Here is a 21363-nt window from a genome sequence, read left to right as displayed (position 1 = left end):
CTATGAAGCACTATCCTATAGCACTGTGAAAACTGGTACAACGAATTCAATCTTAGCCGACGCTCACTCCAGAAAAATTCCGTGAAGGTCTTCCAAAAAAAACGTTGTGCCAGAAAACATCGATGCTTTAAGTATACTGATAATGCAGACGTTCATGTAGCATACCTTCAGACAAAGGCATGCCTATGCATTTCTACCACCAGCATACATTCGTTATTGCATGAGCACCTGGCCGTAGAAAAGGTTTGTTCTCGTTGGATTCCGCACAATTTGACAATCGCTCGTGCTGATTGGTGTACAGAAATGCTGAAATACGATCTCGGTGCTTAAAAAGACGTTTATAAGATCGTCACAGGTGACGAATCATGAAAAATTAGAAAAAAAAACAAGAAAATAATGCGTGGTTAACGATTTCCGTCGCCAGAAGATGCTGTTCAAGCATTTGTCCAAGTTACGGGGTTTGGACTGTCACCCGCTCTCCGCTCCCTCTCACGCTCTCTCGCTCTTCACCACAGAGTCTCCAAGGAGTCCCCGCTGCGCTTGGGAGAGCCTAGCTAATTAGAATAAGCTTCAGTGTAAAACTGATTTTCGCGGTCGCGCCCGCGCATTTACGAGTGTTTCGAGTGTTTCTCTTTCAGCCCAAAAGGAAAATTCTAGGACAGCAACCCCCATCACACCCCAACAGCATTCAAAAACCATGTTTTGGAGGTGCCTCAATCGGAGCGGAAGTGTATAAATCTTGATCGAGAATATTTTGAAAAACAATAAAACCATTTTTGTTGATAAATATTCGTATTTTCATTATTGGACCAGAAATATATATAGCCGCCCTCGTATACATATAAAAATGTTTTGCTTTCCATTGTCACGCTATAAACCCAGAACTGCTTAACGGATTTGGGTGAGGACGGCCTGACATAGGTCGCCACGGCCAGAAAAAAGGGGCAAAGAGGTGTTATCCCTATTGATGACCAGATATTGCCAGCATAGAGATTAATTTAAATGTGGAGTACTATTGTAACTATATGTACTAGATAATTTAAATTGCATATAAGGAATAAAAGCCTACAACCTAAAGTCTTTAATGTTAGCGAAATATCGCGAAAAATTGGCCGAACACGTGTTATCACAAAATTTTTGGAAGATCCGGATGGAAACGGTGTGAGGCGTAAGTCTGAAAGAAAAGTAAAGTTGTCCGATCGCGATAAACGTCGTATTATCGTGAAAGATAGTAATTTGTTTGCCTCATGCTCCACACTTGCCACAAGTTGCAGAAAGCCCATGTCACGAATGAATGTTTGACGGACGCTGCAATATTCGGAGTGCATTGTGAGAGTAGTCTTAAAGAAGGCTCCGTTCTTAAACCCGCATCACAAAACGGCTCGGCTTCAATTTGTTGAAAAATACTTGGAAAGAAGCTGGACCTTGGTAGGCAATTTTGATGAAAAGAAATTCGATGAAATTTCGGTGGCGGAACGCTTGATTTGACTTTCACAAGCTCACAAATAAATGTGCAGTATCTTAGGAGCGTCTTCTGCCATTTTTGGAGCAAAATGGGGAAACAAATCATGTTTTTGTGCAAGATAATGCATAAATACACCGGAACAGAGAGACCCTGCGCTTCATTTGTGACCACAGAATAAGTGTTTTGGATTTGCCAGCGTGCTCCCCGGACCTAAACCCAATTGAGAAAATCTGGGGTAACTTAGCAGGCGAGTTTTCGCCAATAACAAGAAATTTGAGAGCGTCCAAAGCCTAAAATCTAAAATTTTGCCACAATGGTAACTTGTAGACCAAAACTTACTTTAACATTTAATAAATTCCAGCCTTCCTAATTCCTGCCTAAGAGGGGTTTCGATTGTTTTAAAATTGTTTAAAAATAATTATAAAAACAAGAGAGACCGCTTTAGTCGAGTTCCCCGACTATCTGATACCCGTTACTCAGCTAGTGGAAGTGCGAAGGAGAGTCTTCAACACTGACAGTTTTTGGCGGTTTGTGGGCGTTGGAGTAGGCGTGGCAAAAAGTTTTTTGGCATATTGATAGAAATTTACAAGACTCTACGAGTAGCGGGTATAGCAAATATTTCCTTGCCACATACAGATATTGTGCACTATGCGGAATAAGTCTGTCAATAAAGATCGAATCATAAACATAATGAAAGGAGCCGAACAGGAAGGAAAACAGTTAGGCTTGTTTATTAGTAGGTTATGTGTGTTTTATGTGTTTGCGTAATCGGGTTACCGTGACCTTGGGTGTTAACAACAGTAAATATCGCTGGCGAAAAATATTGTAATGCAATCAATTACTGAATAACCATTCTGCAAAACTTTGCATAAACAAAACTGCTTTGCGATAAAATAGGCGGACTCATGACAACAACAACCATGGAGGCCGCCCGGCAAGGCGACGGATGTAATAACACAAGTCAGCTGTTCGGTGTCCTTGCTCTCCATACTTTTGCTCTGAAAGCTCGCAGGGGGCTAAAGCTTTTGGCTGGCCATGTGGGGAAGCGGGTCATCACTGCGTATGCGTTACGATTCACTTTCGCTGGCGAGGAAGTTGCTAAGCTTCTTTCATTTGGCGGCTGCTGCGACCCAATCAGACTCGTTCCGTTTCGGGTTCGATTTCAGTCCCCGTGCAAGTCCTAATGCGTCTGGTTGTGTGTCCGCAGAAAGTTCTTCCAAAATCGCGCTGACTTCGATTTGTGTTACGGCTGCTACTGCCCCGAAAAAAGGCAACGTGGTCTGTGCAAGTCCCCACTCAAGTCGTGGGTATCGGTGTTAAAGCTTTAAATTGCTGGGGTGAAAGTTTTTATGAATGAATCGCTCGGTCGACAGCGGGTTGTTTTAATTTTAGGTGATAAGTGCGCGGTGTGGAAGTTTTGGGCGTGCCAGGCCTTCGAATGGTCTTCGATTAGAATTAATGAGCACTCTGAACGAAATAAATATAAAGCGCGCTTCAGGAATAACGCATCACAGTGTCTGCTCAGAAACGCATAGGAATACAGATATAATATGTATACACGCGAATGAAAAGCTTGGAAGACTAACCACTCTACTATCTCATTTTATTAATATTTTCCATGGAATGTTACGGCTTACAAATTCATAAGTTGTTGCTAGAAATGAACGCCTTGTAGGTTCTATTTAGTATATGTTCATAATAGTCAGTCTTCATCCCTTAGGGAAAGAAGGACTATAAAAGTAAGGGATATAAAGTAAGTCTACTTACAGTTGCTAAGCACTCAAAGTGTTTTAGCACACTGAATAAAAATTTAAAAAAATTCGCTCATACGACTGCTCAGGCGACAGGGAGACTTTTTAATATTCGCGTCAATAGCTTTTACAAGATGTTTGTATTTAACTCACGTGCTAGACTTGTTTAAAGCAGCTCAATAGTAATTACAAAATATTGTAAGAGCTTTCCAGGCCAAGAAGCGAAGTATTTATTTGAGAATGTATCCCTACGTGATCGGATCACAGAACAAACCGTAACTCCGCCAGCAACAAGACTCCGGAAAAGGAGGAAAAACCTTTTCATGCTTTTTAAACATTATCGTCGCCATGGCCGCCATTAAAGATGACATACGCCAGCCGGCTGCTCCCTGCTTATATTACGCGAACTCTGAAGGCATTCCGATATCAATTTCCCCCACTCGCTATCGCTCATACGCACCGTGCGCCGACCAGCGCTTTTCCACCCGCTGAGCTTAATTGCCGAAATTTTGTGTTCGGCGCAACGAAGGTGTTCAATAAACTTGCCAGGAAAAGTGTAAAATCGTTTAAATTTTTTTGTGAATCTTGTTACAGCCAGATCAAAATTACCACAGCTCAAAGCTCTTTAATTGTCTCCGGTTGAAGTTATTTTCCGCCCTCTTAAAGTTCGTGTATGTGCATTCGGGCAAAGTGCGCTTTTCTCGTAGTCGGTCTAAGAACCTAAAAAACAGAACAAATCTCCTGCCATACAAGACTTTCGGCAGTCGACAGTCATCAAAGAGGCTTAGAGTTACTGTAAAGCGAGTGAGAAGTCTCGGCCAAACATAGGCACTTCCGTAAATTTGGGCAATTTTGGTGAGTATGCTTTGAAATTGTAGGCCTGTAGGTTACCAATACGCCGCAGAAAGGATTCTCATTTACTCCTATCTATTAAGGAATACATTCCCCAATGTCAAGGAAAATTGACTGCAACGAGCTCATAGCTTAAAGAGTATGGTACAACCATTCTCATTTACTCCTATCTATTAAGGAATACATTCCCCAGAGTCAAGGGAAATTGACTGCAACAAGCTCATAGCTAAAAAGTATGCTAGAACCAGGTATGGTCAAAACGATTCAGAATGTTGTCCGATGGCAACTATGTATACACAAAGAAATGAAAATCTGCTGTAGTTGTCTGATCAGAACCGAATGTTATTACAAAAACTAAATGGAGTGCATACCAAAACAATAAAAACATTTTTTTTTGTTTTGTTTGTCTGCAACAAATTGTCATTATAGTGTCTCGATATAAGAAACTTAATTTTTACTACGTTTGGTAAACCTAATTTAGCAGCAAAAGTAGTTGTGCTATCTATGCTATCTATGATTTTTGTCCAAATACATTCGATTCGCATTTTTGTTAACAAAATCAGAGAGAGCGCTATCGTAGAGTTCCCCGACTATCTGATACCCGTTAATAAGCTAGTAGAAGTGCGAAGGAGAGACTTTAGACTGACATTTTTTGGCGGTTTGTGGGCGTTAGAGTGGGCGTGGCATAAAGTTTTTTGCAAATCGTGAGAAATTTAAAAGACTAAGAAATATCCAAACATTTTTCAAAAGTGTGGGCGTGGCAGTTTTGGGCGTTAGGGTGGTTATTGTAACCCTGAGCACATTGCATAGTAAAATTTAACTGAGCACTTAAATATTTAGAAAAGATACACTGAGAACCGGTATTTTTAAATTGTCTACTAAGTCTGGACTTTACATTTCATATTGCATCCGCCATAATAATGCAAGAATACAAATCGGACCAGATTGAAAAGTATTTAGCCTTAGAAAATAAGGCTTGATTGTCACTTCAAGTAGATTGAAGTCTGCAGGTTGAGTAAGAGGTGCATCTCTGGACAGAAACACACTTTGAGGACTTGCTTTAAAACTTAGGTCCAGTATTCGACAAAAAGATATTTGAAGAAAGCCGTAATAAAGTCCTGTTGCGTTATTGGGAGAAGGATATTTAATTGTTCTAATGTGGACCGCGTAGCACCAAATATATTAAAATAACGTAGAACTACCAATTGGTCTCTATCGGACAGCTTATTTGAAATGCTTTGGATATCGGACAAATTATTTAAATATTCTGAGAATTCAGAATACGACGGAATGTAAGATGTAATATAATAATTAAGCTTTTTGTCGCGAACACCGCCTGCACATCAGCTTCGGCTGCTGATCGGCCAAAGTGGCACGGGCTCACACAATTTTTCCGGCAATTATGCACTCACTGCTCAACATTCGGCAGCTGGAGTTTCTTGGCTTTGTCTGCCTGAAGTTCGGAGCCCAGGATGTCCGAGCTGATCTTTACACCACCATGTCGCACCGCTGTGCTTGTCAATGCGGAGTACCTTGAACGTGGCCATTCCCCAGCAGCTCTGTCAAAATGAACTTGCAGTGACTCATACCGACTTCCATAATGCCGGAGGTTCTTTACTAAAATATAAATACGTAAAACGTGGCCATATCGACTCCGCTATTGCTTCTGATCAAAAATACGATATATACGGACGGAAACGCTTCCTTCTCGCTGTTATATACTAGTATACCCTTTTACTCTACGAGTAACGGGTATAAAATGAAATTATTTCTCAAAAAGAAGTGTCTGCCTTTTCAATGTCAGTTGACAGTTAAAAATTAAGGTGATGCCTGTGATTAGATTGGAAAGGTCCTAAAATTATGAATACCTGAACAGGAAATCATAAACTATGTTCACATATTCGTATAAGAAATAAAAAAACTTAAATAGTTTCTAGCTATTTAATAACCTTTAAGAAACCTCAAAACTCAATTCCTTTGAAATTACCTCTTGGCATTTCTCAAGTTCGGCCAAGTTCTTAGAGAAACTTAAGCTGCCGTTGAATGTAGGGGCGCCCGCGTGCAGTCTACTTGTTTCCAAACTTAGCAAGTTACATTCGAGCATATACACAAATACTTAGCTATAAGTATGTACACAAGACATATTCAAGACAAAAAGTTGTTGAGAGACAGTTTGTTTTGAGGAATTTCTGCGGGGTTCTAAAGTTTGAGCGCCTTACGAGAGACTGTTAAAAAGCCAAGTGCGAGGTCTTGTGACTTAAAGTACAAATTAGGTATACATATATGCTTCCCATAGAATGCAACAAGATTTTGAGAAAATTTTGCTACACTAAAAAAGAAACACAAAATTGTACATAGTTTGGTAATTTTTAAAACGATTTTGAAATATTTTATAATGTAAATCTGTAAAAGCTAAATTAGTTCAAAATATATTATTACGGACTAATACTTTTTGTACCCTTTATTTAAGTCGGAAGCCAGCAAGGAGGCACTTGAGAAGTATATGCCATTCTAAATTGTACTATATTAAATAATAAATGAATAGAATGTTATGAGGTAAAAGTTGTATTTAATCTCGTTATTGTAATTATTATACATAAAGATAGACATCATCAATTTAAAAACGGACAAAGGTAATACGAAAAAGTTAATAAAATCTCCTGTTCACGTAGAATAAAGGAAAAAAAACTACAATTAGGGGAACTGGCTATTACACACAATAATCGGTTGCTATCTGTTTTGTGCGAAGTATGTAAATTTATGTTACTACCATATATATTGCCAGGCACATTTGTTTGCTCCCGCACTCAGTTCATTGCACTGAAATCTGCTTTAATGACATTTTAAGGCATGCCATGTGGTTAAAAGTTGGAAAATGGGAAAGAGATAGTGAATGTGTCAGCATCAGCAGAAGACAAGATCCGGAAACGGGGAAGACAAGGGAAACTGGAGCGAAATCAGACAAAATCTTTTAAAATAAAAGCAATAAGCAGACAAAACAAACCAAAATTAGCTTTAAATTGCAACTCACTTAAATCAACTTAAATGCAACTCACTCAGCCACTTCCTCCTGCGGTGTTCCCATTTATTTCGAATTCATTATGCGTACTGATAAACAATGCCATTTATTCCAAACATATCAGCAGCTTAATCGCCTAAATAGTACAGTCGAATAATGGCTTTTACTTTTGGTAATTCATGGACACACCCTTGCAACACATTTACTCATATGTATGTGCTAATTGTATACTCCCCATAGTCTCCTTAGTTGATATGGTTGATACATACCTCACTGCATATACATATATGTACATATGTTCATATGCACAATTGATGAGCGAAAAGTTAATCCACTATGCATTTAAATTTCACTGAATTTAATTGCCGTTTTTAAGTCAAATATGCATTTATATGTTAATTATGTCTGCGAACTGCTTTCATTGAAAATTCATTGGTCTGGGCTTGACGTTGGATAATTATGCTTTCAAATGAAACTTAAATAATTGGTCTGTGGAAACATTCAAAATGACTTAATTTTCCATACATTTTAAAAATCTTTAAGAACAATGATTAAATATACTATGCAGAAGCCGACTAAATTCGAAAATATTAGCTTTGACCATGCTTTGATTCAGTGAGCACTGGTAATTGTTATGACTACCAATTGCCACATGGCGCCGTCATGTATTTTTCTCTTCCCAGAATCTGGAGTCATTTCCAACCTTCCGCGTAATTAGTGTAGAAACCAGGAATAAATTAATGGAGTCTCGGCAGCTTTTCAAAAATATTTTAATATTTTTTCATTTTTGTATTGGTCTTGTAAATTTCTTTCTATTTGCCAAAAAACTTTTGGCCACGCCTACTCTAACGCCCACAAACCGCCAAAAACTGTCCTTCGCACATACACTAGCTGAGTAATGGGTATCAGATAGTCGGGGAACTCGACTATAGCGTTCTCCCTTGTTTTTTATATATGTATATACATATTTAAATAAACAATTATGTATGTAGGTGTCAAGCAAAAGTTTACCTAAGCAAGCCACGCCTTGAATAAAATGTTATTTCGGCTTAAGAACTTATATTTAAAAAGAAAATCAGTTAATATACATATGTTTTCCTTGTAGCAATATCTCGAATACAGTAAAAACCAATAATAAAGCTAAAGTCGATTTCCTCGACTATCAGATACTCGTTACTTAGCTGGTGAGAGTGCCAAAATTTTGTTGGCATAACGATAAAGATTGGGAAGACAAATAATAAACAAGAGTGAACGCTATAGTCGAGAGACTATCTAATATCCCTTACTCAGCTAGTGGAAGTGCGAAGGAGAAATTTCAACATGGGTCAACAAACTTGCGCTGCGTCTACCAAATAGTGGGTGTGCCAACGTTCATGGCCACATCAACTCGGCTAGTGATCCTGATCAGGAATATAATCGTATATATAATACTTCATAGGGCCGAGAACACTTTTTTCTACCTGTTACTTACTTTTCATCGAGCCTTGTATATACTGTTGTATAGGAAAAGTAATGTATACCAAATAAAAATACTCTGATGAAAAAAAAAAACTATGATTTATTTTTTAGTAATTAGGTAGTAATTGCCCCAATGCACAGTGGTTGCGCCTATATGGGGAGAGCGGCCAAAAATACTTCTAGCAGACATATCGTTATGAAATTTTTACTGTAAGTTCTTTGAAAAATAAGAATTGGAAAAAATCTGAAAAATGGGCGTGGTCGTTAGTTTTACGCCCACCAAAAAGCAAAAACCAAAAAATACACCTATAAGTATGCTTCAATTTTGTTAATATGAAAGATTATAATTGTAAATGTTTTGATAAATGTATTTTATAAAGAAAAAATCCAACAAAAGGATAATATATATATCAAGAAATACAAAAAATACTTAGAGATACTGAGGAACATCGATTTCGCATTTAGATATTAAGCAAAAGCTTTAATGAATAAATGTATAACATATGTATGTGGGCGTTAGAGTGGGCGTGGCAAAAAGTTTTTTGGCAAATCGATAGAAATTTACAAGACCAATACAAAAATGAAAAAATATCAAAACATTTTTCAAAAGTGTGGGCGTGGCAGTTTTGGGCGGTTTGTGGGCGTTAGAATGGGCGTGACAACATGAATCGACAAACTTGCGCTGCTTCTATGTCTCTGGAGTCTGTATGCTTAATCTCAACTTTCTAGCTTTTGTAGTTCCTGAGATCTCGACGTTCATACGGACGGACAGACGGACGGACAGACGGACATGGCCAAATCGACTCGGCTATTGATCCTGATCAAGAATATATATACTTTATATGGTCGGAAACGCTTTCTTCTGCCTGTTACATACTTTTCAACGAATCTAGTATACCCTTTTACTCTACGAGTAACGGGTATAATGAGTTCACTTAACATTTAATACTTAACAAGAGAGAACGCTATAGTCGAGTTCCCCGACTATCTAATACCCGTTACTCAGTTAGTGGAAGGGAGAAGGAGAGTCTTAAACACAGTTTTTGGCGGTTTGTGGGTGTTAGAGTGGGCGTGGCAAAAAGTTTTTTGGCAAATCGATAGAAATTTACAAGACCAATACAAAAATGAAAAAATTTCAAAACATTTTTCAAAAGTGTGGGCGTAGCAGCTTTGGGCGGTTTGTGGGCGTTAGAGTGGGCGTGGCAAAAAGTTTTTTGGCAAATCGAGAGAAATTTACAAGACCAATACAAAAATGAAAAAATATCAAAACATTTTTCAAAAGTGTGGGCGTGGCAGTTTTGGGCGGTTTGTGGGCGTTAGAGTGGGCGTGGCAACATGAATCGACAAACTTGCGCTGCGTCTATGTCTCTGGAGTCTGTATGCTTAATCTCAACTTTGTAGCTTTTGTAGTTCCTGAGATCACAGCGTTCATACGGACGGACAGACAGACGGCCAGACGGACATGGTCATATCGACTCGGCTATTGGTCCTGATCAAGAATATATATACTTTATATGGTCAGAAGCCCTTCCTTCTGCCTGTTACATACTTTTCAACGAATCTAGTATACCCTTTTACTCTACGAGTAACGGGTATAAAAAGACATAGGTTTCACAATCACTTAATAAACTAAAACAACACGTTAGAAACTCTAAAACTACAAAAAGTTACAGTAAATACCTTTATTTGTAATATTAAATGATTCCATTTTAAAAACACTTTATTTTTAACGCGTAACATAGGACAAGCAGCAAAATACGGCGAAAACCTTACCTTGAAGACTGCAAGGCAGCTTGAGTTTATTATTGTTTACACGTATGTTTGCAAACATTTGCAGCTAGACTTACGATTTTTATTTCCTTAAAACATTGACAATTACAGTGATAGCACTCATTAAGGGGGGATCGGGGGGCAATATATCTAAAAGTTTACTTTAACTAGGAAAATGACGTTCACATAATACACAAAAAAGGTATAATCCATCAAAAATTCACCAAATATGATAAATCAATTCAATGAATTTCACAATAAGAATTTATTAAAGTTAATACCTGAAACTTTAAAATTCATTTTAAATAATTAAAATTGGACCTATCAATCGCACGTTTGACCACTTTGAAATTCACTTTTGTTGCGACGAAAAGCAATCAAAACTCCGCCGTGCTGCAAAAATGAACAGTTGTTCTCCCTTTACACTATATGTTTAGAATGTCCCGTTCGAGTTAAGTCAAAACGGTTTTGCTATACACATATTTGGACATTTTTGAGACAATCTGGTTACTTTTCGTAAATATTTGAAAACATTTTTTTTTTAATTTTTGGCCTATGCGCGCAACCACTGTACAATGGCATCTATATAATGCGATGACTGTATATTGCCAATAATCTGATTTATTCCGAAATAGAAAATGCTATGATCAAAAACAACTAAAAAACATTTTTTTCAAATATACATTTGGCAGCTAAGTAATATAGCGGACCAAACCGGTCCGTTCCGTTCTTACACTGCTGGTCTTAGGTTAGTCGCACCATCGTTTTTTTTTTTACCAAAATCGATTATTTATTATCACGCTTGTTCTAATTGTCCAAAATGATTTTCGTAAAGCTCAAATCTTGTTCAAAAAAAAACGCACAACTGGTTGATTTGCGAAAAAATAACTATACATTTGAAGAAATTTCTACGGCTATCACACGTGTTTTCGGCTTGTCATTTAATTAGACGCAGCTTGCGTGGACAAGTGTGTGTGTTTTAAGAAAAAAAGCTGCTGTTATGAGCTTATTGGAACGTCAAAAAGTAGACTTTCTTCACTCACAAAGACTGTACAATCGAAACATTGCCAAATACAAAATTCGCAGCTCCACAACTGTTAAAAAATATTTGAAGGATCCGGAGGCATATGGAAATAATTTGAAAGGGGAAAAACAGGCACTATCTATCGACTAACTCTGCTGCTAAGATCAAGAAATCGGCCGGAGTAAGTTTATAAAATTTGTGTATTGGATAAAATAAAACCATGAAATAATTTTTTTTGCCTTCTTACAGTTGTAGTTTTAATGCCCTTGACGTATAAAAAGGTTGCAAAGTTACAGCATAAAAAACGTTGTTTTTAAACAAAACAAAGGGAAAATCCAAGATGAGATACGCGACCAAAGAGTGATCAGCTTACTTGTTAAGCAACAAACCTAACTAAAGTCCTAAACGAATTCTATCCATTCTTTTTATTTTCATCCTCATTGAAAGAGTTGAGAATATGTGCGACAATGCAATTTTTTTGCGATTCACTTCTGAATATTGGGAGATTACTTCTTGAGTTTTTAATCGATATTTTCTTACGGGCTGATCTCCATATACTATCATTTTGATTATCTGTTGGCCGCCTTCTAAATTGTTTTATTTCAGGTGGACCAATTGGTAATTGAGTTACAAGCGGTGGATGTGTATGTTTCGGAGGCCAATGCTTAAATTTTGTGCAGCATTTTCGCTTTCGAGTTGTCTTTTTCGCCTTTTCACATCCGGGGCTGCAGGGTCCTCCAGGACCACCAGGACCTCCAGGTCCTCCTGGACCACCAGGGCCTCCAGGTCCATTTGGACCACCGGGTCCTCCAGGTCCTTCGGGACCCCAAGGAGTTCCGGGTCCGCCCGGCCCACCAGGTCCCCCAGGACCGCCAGGTCCACCTGGACCCATGGGACCTCCTGGGCCATTTGGTCCACCTGGAGCCCCTGGCCTTCCGCATACGCCAAGCTCAGATGAAGTCGAAGAACTTGGCGAATAAAAATGTGAACTTAGAGTTGACATTAATGTGTTTGGTATGTCCCTTTTCGGGGAAGATTTTGTGATTGGAGAATTTTTACTTATTGAAGATGGAGCTTTTGAAATTATAAATGTTTTTGCTGTTGGTGAAGTTGTCCTTAGACTTATTGAAGTCGGAAATGTTGATATTCTCGAAGGAGTTGTTATTGGAGAAGTTGTGCTTCGTATTTGTATGTCCCTTTTCGTGGAAGACTTTAAAGGCGTTGGTTTTGTAGAAGTTGTGCTTTGAATTTGTATCTGACTTTTTGTGGAAGATCTTGTGATTGGAGAATTTTGACTTATTGAAGATGGAGCTTTTGAAATTATAAAAGTTTTTGCTAATGGTGAAGTTGTCCTTAGACTTATTGAAGTTGGAAATGTTGACATTCTTGAAGGAGTTGTTATTGTAGATGTTGCGCTTCGAATTCTTGACGTTGAAGTTGTTGACATTCTGGGAGACGTTGTAATCGGATAAGAAGTTGTGCTTCTAATTCTTGCAGTTAAAGTTGTTGAAATTCTGGGAGACGTTGTAATCGGATTTTGGCTCCCTGCAAATAGAGTAGAAACGCTCTCCGTTTGTGTTGATTCTTGGTCCACCTCTAATAATGGGTCAACGGGGCACTTGCTGCCTGGCTTACACCAACCACTTCCATGGCAATAAGCCCCTAAAGGCAGTGGACAATGCTGGCCTGGCTTAAACCAACACTTTTTTGGCGGGATGGAAACATTGCATCCCGGTATCCAAGGGGAACAATGTGACGTTGGACGGTTATAACACCCTGGCCTCCAAGAAGGACAGGTGTCGGCCCTCCTGAGATCGCAAGGGTCTTCTTTGATCAAGTCGCAGATATCCAAAAGATCTTTTTGAAGGAGATCAATAGTCTTTAAGTCGGGTCCTTTCTCGGCCGCAATAATCCGTCTTTTTGCCTCCGCCAATTGAGAAACCGAAATTGGGTGAACAGTTTTGTTATGAGCGTGAACAGCCAATTCATGGAATATACGGTATTTTAGCCTTCGTTCAAGATCCCCAAAAAGCCCCATAGCTGTGAAGAGAAGAGCCCACACTAGGAGCCCTTTATGAGCAGCACATGGTGCGTTGCGTTGGAAAAATCAGTACCTTCGTAAAGCTAGGACCGGATGTTACATACCATAGAACAGCACAGCAGACACCATTGTGGTCACATCTATCACTCGTACTGGAGTTTAAAACTAAATTGGGTTTTTATGATTAAATGTGTTAATTTTCGCGGTCGGATATGTACTAATGCGCTTGGACACAGTATTTTTTGTCTGAATATGCATTTTACACTTTGTCTACATGTAAAGTACACTAAATGTCAAATCTAACAAGAGAGAACGCTATAGTCGAGTTCCCCGACTAAACAAAAAGTTTTTTGGCAAATTTATGGAAATTTACATGACTAATATAAAAATGAAAAAACATCAAAACATTTTTTAAAAGTGTGGGCGTTGCAGCTTTAGGCGGTTTGTGGGCGATAGAGTGGGCGTGGCAAAAAGTTTTTTGGCAAATCGATAGAAATTTACAAGACCAATACAAAAATGAAAAAATATCAAAACATTTTTCAAAAGTGTGTGTTAATAAGTATTAAAAGAAAACTAGCTCACCTTATCGATTCACGTACCTTAATATATTGGTCTATTGGTCTTTTGGTGGTATTATCCCATCGTATTATTTTTTATAATTTTTAGTTGATGTCTTACATATCTCTATGTAGATTATTTAATTACGCCTAGCAAACAACCAAGATGATAGGGGCATCAATTATTTCCGGGCAATCGGGTGACAATGCCTTAGGACCTGCAGGAGACGCCCACGTTGCAGACTTTTAATACTTAAATGAAAGTTTACACTGCCATGTTGATGAATGGAAATATTGCCGCACAAATGCGTCACGCAAGTAATCAACCATCAAATTGGCGGGGTCTGAGTTAGAACAAATAAATAGAGCATGGTCAAAACTTTATGTTTAAATTCATCAAGGGTGGAAGTTGTGTTTCTGTGGGTGCCTTATCGAATAAAGTATTCAAAGAAAATAAATCAAGACCTAGTTGGGTGGGAAAGCGAAAAATTCGGTATGTAAGCCTACAAAATGTTAATTTAGGCAAATCAATCCTTCCGATTTCTCTTTGTCACTTTGGAAGGCAGTTTTACACCTAGTCACCATTAGCACCCATAGTGAAACCATAAAATTAAAATCTGCTACGTTCCGTCCGTACAGAACATTTATGAAAGACACTTTGATGCTTTAAGGAACTAAATTCGAACTTTTTTTTATAATCTCTGAATTATTGTAAAATGTAACGGCCTTTTCGAAATAAAAGTTCCTTTGACTGTCTGTATAAAATCATCGTTTTGGGAGCTTAGTTATTAAGCCCCATAAGGTAATAGACTTTATGTATTACTACAATTTTCTGAAAATTATCAGTTTTTGATTTCAGAGTTTTTTGGCATAGCCAGGAATATGTACACTATTAATGGATGCAAATGTCTCTTCTGACAAATCAATAACCCAAAAAGCCAAAAATGTTGACCTCAAAATTGTTGGACCAAAGTGCCATTTTTTAAAATTGATAAAATGTTTTCGTGATTACCAGGCGAATTATATTACCCTGAATAGGCTGCCTTTACTACGTTTAGCAGATTGGAAATTTTGCTCAACAAATTTTAAATGATAAATTACATTCTTGTTTCCCTTTTCTTTCAGCCAGCTAATGCAACTCACGAGTAATAGAAACACAACTATGCCAAATTCGAAAAGGGCTGCGTCAAAGTTTGTTAACATCATCAATCAAGGTAATGACAATAAATGCTGCTGCAACAACGGCATCTACAGGGTCAACAAAATGTAATTGGGCAAGGGCGTGGACTGAAAAGGGCCCACTCAGTTTGGCAGTGGGCAACGTTCAACGGCAACAGAAGCAGAAGCAGAAACAGCGATATTACTGAACCGCAACAATCGACAACAAGCGCAATCACAGCAGCATCAGGACACCAAACGAAATACGCAACATAAATGAAGTTAACAACCTGTCAAATTGCTAAATTATTTCCGCTGTTGACAGCCTTTTTCTTCCTCAATTCTCCGATCGCAGCCTTATTATTCTACGGCTCGAATCCCACCTTATCCTCCAGCTTCTCGACCACTTCCCACTCCCACTTCCTCTCAGAAAGACCCCACCGCTCGGGTGTACTCGACCTGCGAGCGGACGACCCAGCCAGAGCCTTTTCCACAAAATCAGTTGCGGCTTCGCGGACTGTGGCAGCGACAGCGGCATCAACAACACTTTTCAGCAAGTCAATTCGGCCGACATCTATACAAATAAAAAGTCCACGTAATGCGCGTGAAGTTGGACGTCAGAAACGTCAGCTGCAACAGCCCACAATCCTGCAGCAGCATCAGCAGCAACAGCGACTTGATCCCCCGCAGCAACATCAACACCCGCAGCAGCAACAGGCACACCAGCGTCAACGACGACAGCAGCAGCAGCAACAGCAGCAGCAGCATCAAAAGCGAGGGCAACAACACCCTCAACGAGTGGGCGTTTTAATACCCACTTCGCTGCACGTTGATTTGACGCATGTGCAAAAGGGCTTTCAAAACTTCCTCGCCTTTTTCCAACTGAATTTATATAATGTCACCGTCGATTTCCTACGTGATGTGGGTGAGTACACACAAGCGGTAAAACAAGCACATCAGAACAGGTCAAGCATCATTGTTTGTCTTGTTTGTCTTCCCAGCCCTGAAAGTCCTTGCGGACATGCATTTAGACATCGTGTTTTATCGACGATTTGTGTACGCTCGATGCTAAAGTTTCCATTTGCTTTCCGCTCCTGCTCTAAGAATTCCACATAAGTCGCAGGATGTACATAGGTGGCACCACTTTATGAAGATGAATTGTTTTGTTTGGTGGGGCTAAATGTTTTCTGGTAGCCAACATATTGGAAGTTATAGGAAACTTTGCTCATGGGTGGAACGGCCAACATCAAGCGCATTAATTGGATTAAAAGTTCAATCTTTAGATTGTAGTCCCTGAATGCTAAGGGATGCCTTAGCATTAACTGTCTTTAAATGAGGAGATCTCAAGAGGAGTTCAAACTTTAGATTTTAGTCCCTGAAGGCTATGGGATGCCTTAGCATCTTTAAAAGAGGAGGCGCTCAGCTCTCAATTTGCATGCATTACGCCTTGATTTTTCTTCGCTAGGGAGGTAGAGCGTAGACATTCAGCTTTCCCACATTGTTCGGATGATGCTATATCTTTAATTAAGCATCCTTTTTCCCTGGCCAGTGACTGGCACTAGACGAAATGGCGAATGGGAATGTCTGCCAATTCCTGCACCGCAGCCAGGCAGACAGATTAAATTACGGCAAATGTAATTTATTTTTACGGAATGCAAACGTTACGTTAGTTTGGTTTCCAAATTTAATTTCGTTGTTGCGCACTTATTATGTTATTTATGATACCTTCAAGGCAACCCCTAAATTAAATACATATATCATTCAGCTTGATCAGCTCATACCATTGAATAGGCGATGATATTTCAAACAAAATCATCGGATTTAATTTCTTCCCGAGTGCGAGGCCGACGCTCTAAGCTGGCGACCGCATAGGCATCGTAAGAAATATTTAATTTGTGACATGCAAATACAAATTATGTGGCTAAGGCGTACGGGCACGAGCAAAATGAAAATTGAAACAAGAGAATGAAATTAATTTCTTTCCATAATTTAAATTTACAAATATAAAATTTTTGTAATAAAATGTTTGATGAAATAAGTTTGACGTTTTATTGCTGAAACATTTGATGAAAATGGGACAAGAAAAATCCCTAAAAAATCGATGAAAGTTTTTCTAGAAATAGTATGAAAAGCGATGAAAATACCGTTAAAAGCGGTTAAAAAGCGGTGAATAAAAGCAATGACTTTGAGCTCCTTTTGCGGTGTTTATAAGATAGCGATGATTTCCTTGGACATGACAATGCTAAAATCATCACTTGTTTTAATTAGCGCTCGAAATTTTTATTGAGTTGTGATTCACAGGTGAAAAGTCGTCGAATGGAAGTGCATAGTTACTACTAAATACCTTAGTAGTAATTTCCAGGGCGTTTCTCCCTGTGCACTTGCGTTCATAACCCCATCCACTTTTTGGATTCTTAACGGTGCCTGAGATGGCGGCCGTCAGCAGATTTTGACAACACACCAACAAACTGGGGTATACCGAATTAAAACACTTAATGAGCAAAAACAACGAAGGAAACTTCACTTTACTATATTTTCTATGACATTTGAATGTTTGTCCGATTACAAAGCAGATGTCGGAATATATAAATACATAAATACTTAATATAAATATTTTTGTTTTTATTTTAATGAAAATAAATTTAATGAAATAAATAAAATAAATAACTGGCTGGGGATGCCAGTATCAGCAGCTACAGTAACTTTACTGCCTAAGGACATACTCATATACACTGGCAGAAAAGGGTACTGCAATAAACTTAAGTATGCAGAACTTTTTTACACGCCACATAAAATGTTTTTCTTTTTTTTTCCCCGCTGATGAAAACAACGACTCCGACTACGGCGCTCAGATTTAAGCGGCTTAATAAAATTACTCGAGCAACCCAAGTACACGAGCGTTATAAAGACTTTAAATGCGGGCATTACGGTAGACAGCGTCGTGGACGTGGAACAGAATACCAATATGGACGTTGATACGCCACGTCAGCAACAACAGCTGCATTCGGAGCAGGAGCCTTATCGTCATCATTATCAGGACTCCGTAGCAAAACAGGTTCCAGTAGTCAAGCAGGACTCCCATTCATCCGGCGAAAACGGGAAAAATCGTTGGGACGACGCCCGCAGCTTCTCGGGTCACTGTCATCAGCTGGCTGAGCAACTTGCCCTCGATTTCAATAAGACCGTTGTCCTGTGGCCCTGTCCTCGAATGAAAGTGAGTAGTTCCTTAGTTTAAAACTGCTGATTCATATCTTTGATGGAGTCATGAAACGGGAGCTCGAATGTTTTAATGGATGCACTTTAAATGGGAGAAGCCATCAAAAATGGATAGCTAAGGTATCATTAGTTTATGGTTATCCGTTCTTAATACAACGGAAGTTAAGTTTCTAATAAACTTTACAGTACCTATGAATTATTATCTGATAGGTCAATCATACATACATAATTGAATCTGCCAAAAAAATGTTGTGTGTTAATTATCCGGGCCCCGCGATAATTATTTGAAAAAAAGAAAAAAAAAATTTTTTAATATAAGATTTTGATTGTGGAGGGTTGGGGTTGCCCCAGACTTAAACCGGCCCCGGGCTTCAAGTGTCCTTAGTCCGCCACTGCGGAAGAGTATATGGCTTCATCGGCCAGGGTCGAACGCCGACTGGCTAACTGTCACACAAATCGTGCAACGTAAAGTTGTGCTTGTTATGAACCCGCCAGCGCGCTGCAGCGTAGCATTCAATTTTTGTTGACAATTGAAAGTTTGATAATTTGTTGAGATCGTCAGCAATGTTATTAATTAAATGGCATCTGCGAAGTGGTGCTTATGACGTGCCTTAGTATTTTACATCTTTAGAGTTATGATTTCATCCTTTTGCTTGCCCACATGCTGGGTTCTGTTGACAATAAGGCAATAAAACCACTGAATTTTTTTGCCGATTGAAGCCACCCGTTCCTAACCTTCTCGGCCTTTTTTGTCCTGTAACTTTTTTTTTTTTATTTTTTTTTTTTACGCGCGAGTCCCACGGCCACACCTTCCGCCCAACCGACCGAGGGGCGCTGCCGAGGGGCGCTGCCGATATAGAAGACAGTAAAGGACGAGGAAATATATGTATATAGTAGTAAGATCTAAGAACTCGTTAAGTATGTTAGTATTGATCGCTTTAAAAACGGCAGAGAGTCAGAATTAGAGATAATAGGATACAATCTATTATAGTCAGAACATAATACTCTGTAGGGATCATGCAACTCATAATTAGATCTACAATGATTTAAAATTAGAGGTACGTAATTTCTAGTAAATCTGCTCGGAACAGTGAAGTTTAGCCGACTAACCAAGTCGGGACTATCCAATTCACCACGAATAAGGTTAAAAATAAAGACTGTTCCAAGCATCATTCTACGGTTAGCTAAGGGGGGTAAGTTAATTAACATTAATCTACTTGAATAAGGAGGTAATCTAAGGTTTGCATCCCAATTAAGGCGCCGTAAGGCATAAAGTAAGAAGTTCTTTTGAACCGATTCTATGCGGTCCGAGTAAATTTCATATTGTGGACTCCAAACAGGTGATCCATACTCGAGGATCGGACGGACTAGAGAAATAAATAAGGTTTTGGTCATGTAGGGATCATCACAGCACACCTCTGGCCTTATTGACAATAGACGAAATATGGTCTGAAAATTTAAGTTTAGGGTCCAGAAGAACACCAAGATCATCAACATGTGTTATTCCGTCCAAAGAGCACCCACTTAAAGTGTAAGTTGCGTGCATTGAGTTGGCACGCTAAAAGGTCATAACTTTACACTTAGAGCCATTTAAGTTTAATACGTTATCACGGCACCAGGTTTGAAAGCAATCTAGATCGGATTGTAAGTCCAAATGGCGGGAAATGTCCTTATATTGCAAGCATAATTTTACATCATCAGCGTACCTTAGTACACGTGAATGATTTATTATTAAGGGAAGGTCGTTAATAAATAAGGTAAAAAGGAGCGGACCTAGGTGGCTTCCTTGTGGGACGCCGGATGTGACTCGGAGAATACAAGAAAGAGAATTTTTAAAGAGGACCCGTTGCTAGAGAAGGAGGTTAGCTCCAGAAGGTTAGTAGTTGTTGATCCGCGTTTTATAAACCCATGCTGACATGGTGATATAATTGACCTACAAAGGTGCTGCAAATGAGGAGTGATAACGTTTTCAAAAGGGTTAGGGATAGCAGACAATTGGGAGATTCCTCTGTAATTGCTTGCATCCGATTTGCTACCTTTTTATGGAAAGGAATCACAAAGGACTCCTTCCATATTTGGGGGAACTGTGTAGATTCCAGAGATAAGTTAGGAGGATAAGCCAGGAGTTCCGTCGGGACCTGGCGAATAGACAGACTTAAGTCGCTGAAGATCATAAAGCAGTGAGCTTTTGTTTAAAGTGGGACAGAATATTAAATTTGCCGAAGTATTTTTAAAAAATAGCGAGGAAGGGTAACTGGTTGTTTTGCGCTTAGTGTTAACGAAATTATAAAACTGTTTGGGATCCTGTGCGAACTGGAACTTACAACGGTTTAAATAATTCTTATAACACTGAGCGTTAAGCACGGTAAAATTTAACCGAACACTTACATATTTAGAAAATATAGATTGAGAACCGTTATTTTAAAATTTTATATAAAGTCTGGACTTAACATTTCTTAGATGTGTCAACTCTTTATTAGAGGTAGACGGATAGTACATCGGAACACAAGAGTTGAAAAATGATTTAATTGGAGTATAAACAAGAGAGAACGCTATAGTCGAGTTCCCCGACTATCTGATACCCGATACTCAGCTAGCGTAAATGCGAAGGTGAATCTTTAACATCTTTTTGGCGGTTTGTGGGCGTTAGAGTGGGCGTGGCCAAAAGTTTTTTTGGCAAATCGATAGAAATTTACAAGACTAATACATAAATGAAAAAATATCAAAACATTTTTCAAAAGTGTGGGCGTAGCAGCTTTGGGCGGTTTGTGGGCGTTAGAGTGGGCGTGGCAAAAAGTTTATCAAAACATTTTTCAAAAGTGTGGGCTTGGCAGTTTGGGGCGGTTTGTGGGCGTTAGAGTGGGCGTGGCAACATGAATCGACAAACTTGCGCTGCGTCTATGTCTCTGGAGTCTGTATGCTTAATCTCAACTTTCTAGCTTTTGTAGTTTCTGAGATCTCGACGTTCATACGTACAGACAGACGGACGGACAGACGGACATGGCCAGATCGACTCGGCCATTGGTCCTGATCAAGAATATATACACTTTAT

The 21363-nt window shown here is 39.0% G+C and overlaps 2 protein-coding genes across 3 annotated transcripts in view; one reads left to right on the top strand and one right to left on the bottom strand.

Moving 5' to 3' along the window:
* The first annotated feature begins 2589 nt into the window (after nucleotides 1-2589).
* The window catches only part of LOC6535305 (retinal guanylyl cyclase 2), a 62502-nt gene continuing 43728 nt past the window's right edge, over nucleotides 2590-21363 (top strand). The window contains exons 1-4 of one of the 2 annotated variants that reach the window (XM_039376849.2): nucleotides 2590-2743; nucleotides 3811-4071; nucleotides 15063-16020; nucleotides 17948-18309. In XM_039376849.2, coding sequence (XP_039232783.1) covers nucleotides 15372-16020; nucleotides 17948-18309 — 1011 coding nt within the window. In that variant the 5' untranslated portion in view covers nucleotides 2590-2743; nucleotides 3811-4071; nucleotides 15063-15371. Of the gene's footprint in view, nucleotides 2769-3810; nucleotides 4072-15062; nucleotides 16021-17947; nucleotides 18310-21363 lie in introns of both variants that reach the window. The other variant, XM_039376850.2, reaches the window with a different exon arrangement.
* LOC120322042 (mucin-5AC) lies at nucleotides 11185-13563 on the bottom strand. Its single transcript, XM_039376856.1, has 2 exons — nucleotides 13485-13563; nucleotides 11185-13409 (listed from the first exon to the last, which is right to left on the bottom strand). The coding sequence occupies exons 1-2, from the start codon at nucleotides 13507-13509 to the stop codon at nucleotides 11752-11754; spliced, it is 1683 nt and encodes a 560-aa protein (XP_039232790.1). The 5' UTR covers nucleotides 13510-13563; the 3' UTR covers nucleotides 11185-11751.

This window comes from Drosophila yakuba, chromosome 3R, assembly GCF_016746365.2.
Source record: "Drosophila yakuba strain Tai18E2 chromosome 3R, Prin_Dyak_Tai18E2_2.1, whole genome shotgun sequence".
Classification (NCBI taxonomy): Eukaryota; Metazoa; Arthropoda; class Insecta; order Diptera; family Drosophilidae; genus Drosophila; species Drosophila yakuba.
The sequence above is the reverse complement of the archived record's forward strand: the minus strand, read 5'-3'. Positions and strand labels throughout refer to the sequence as shown.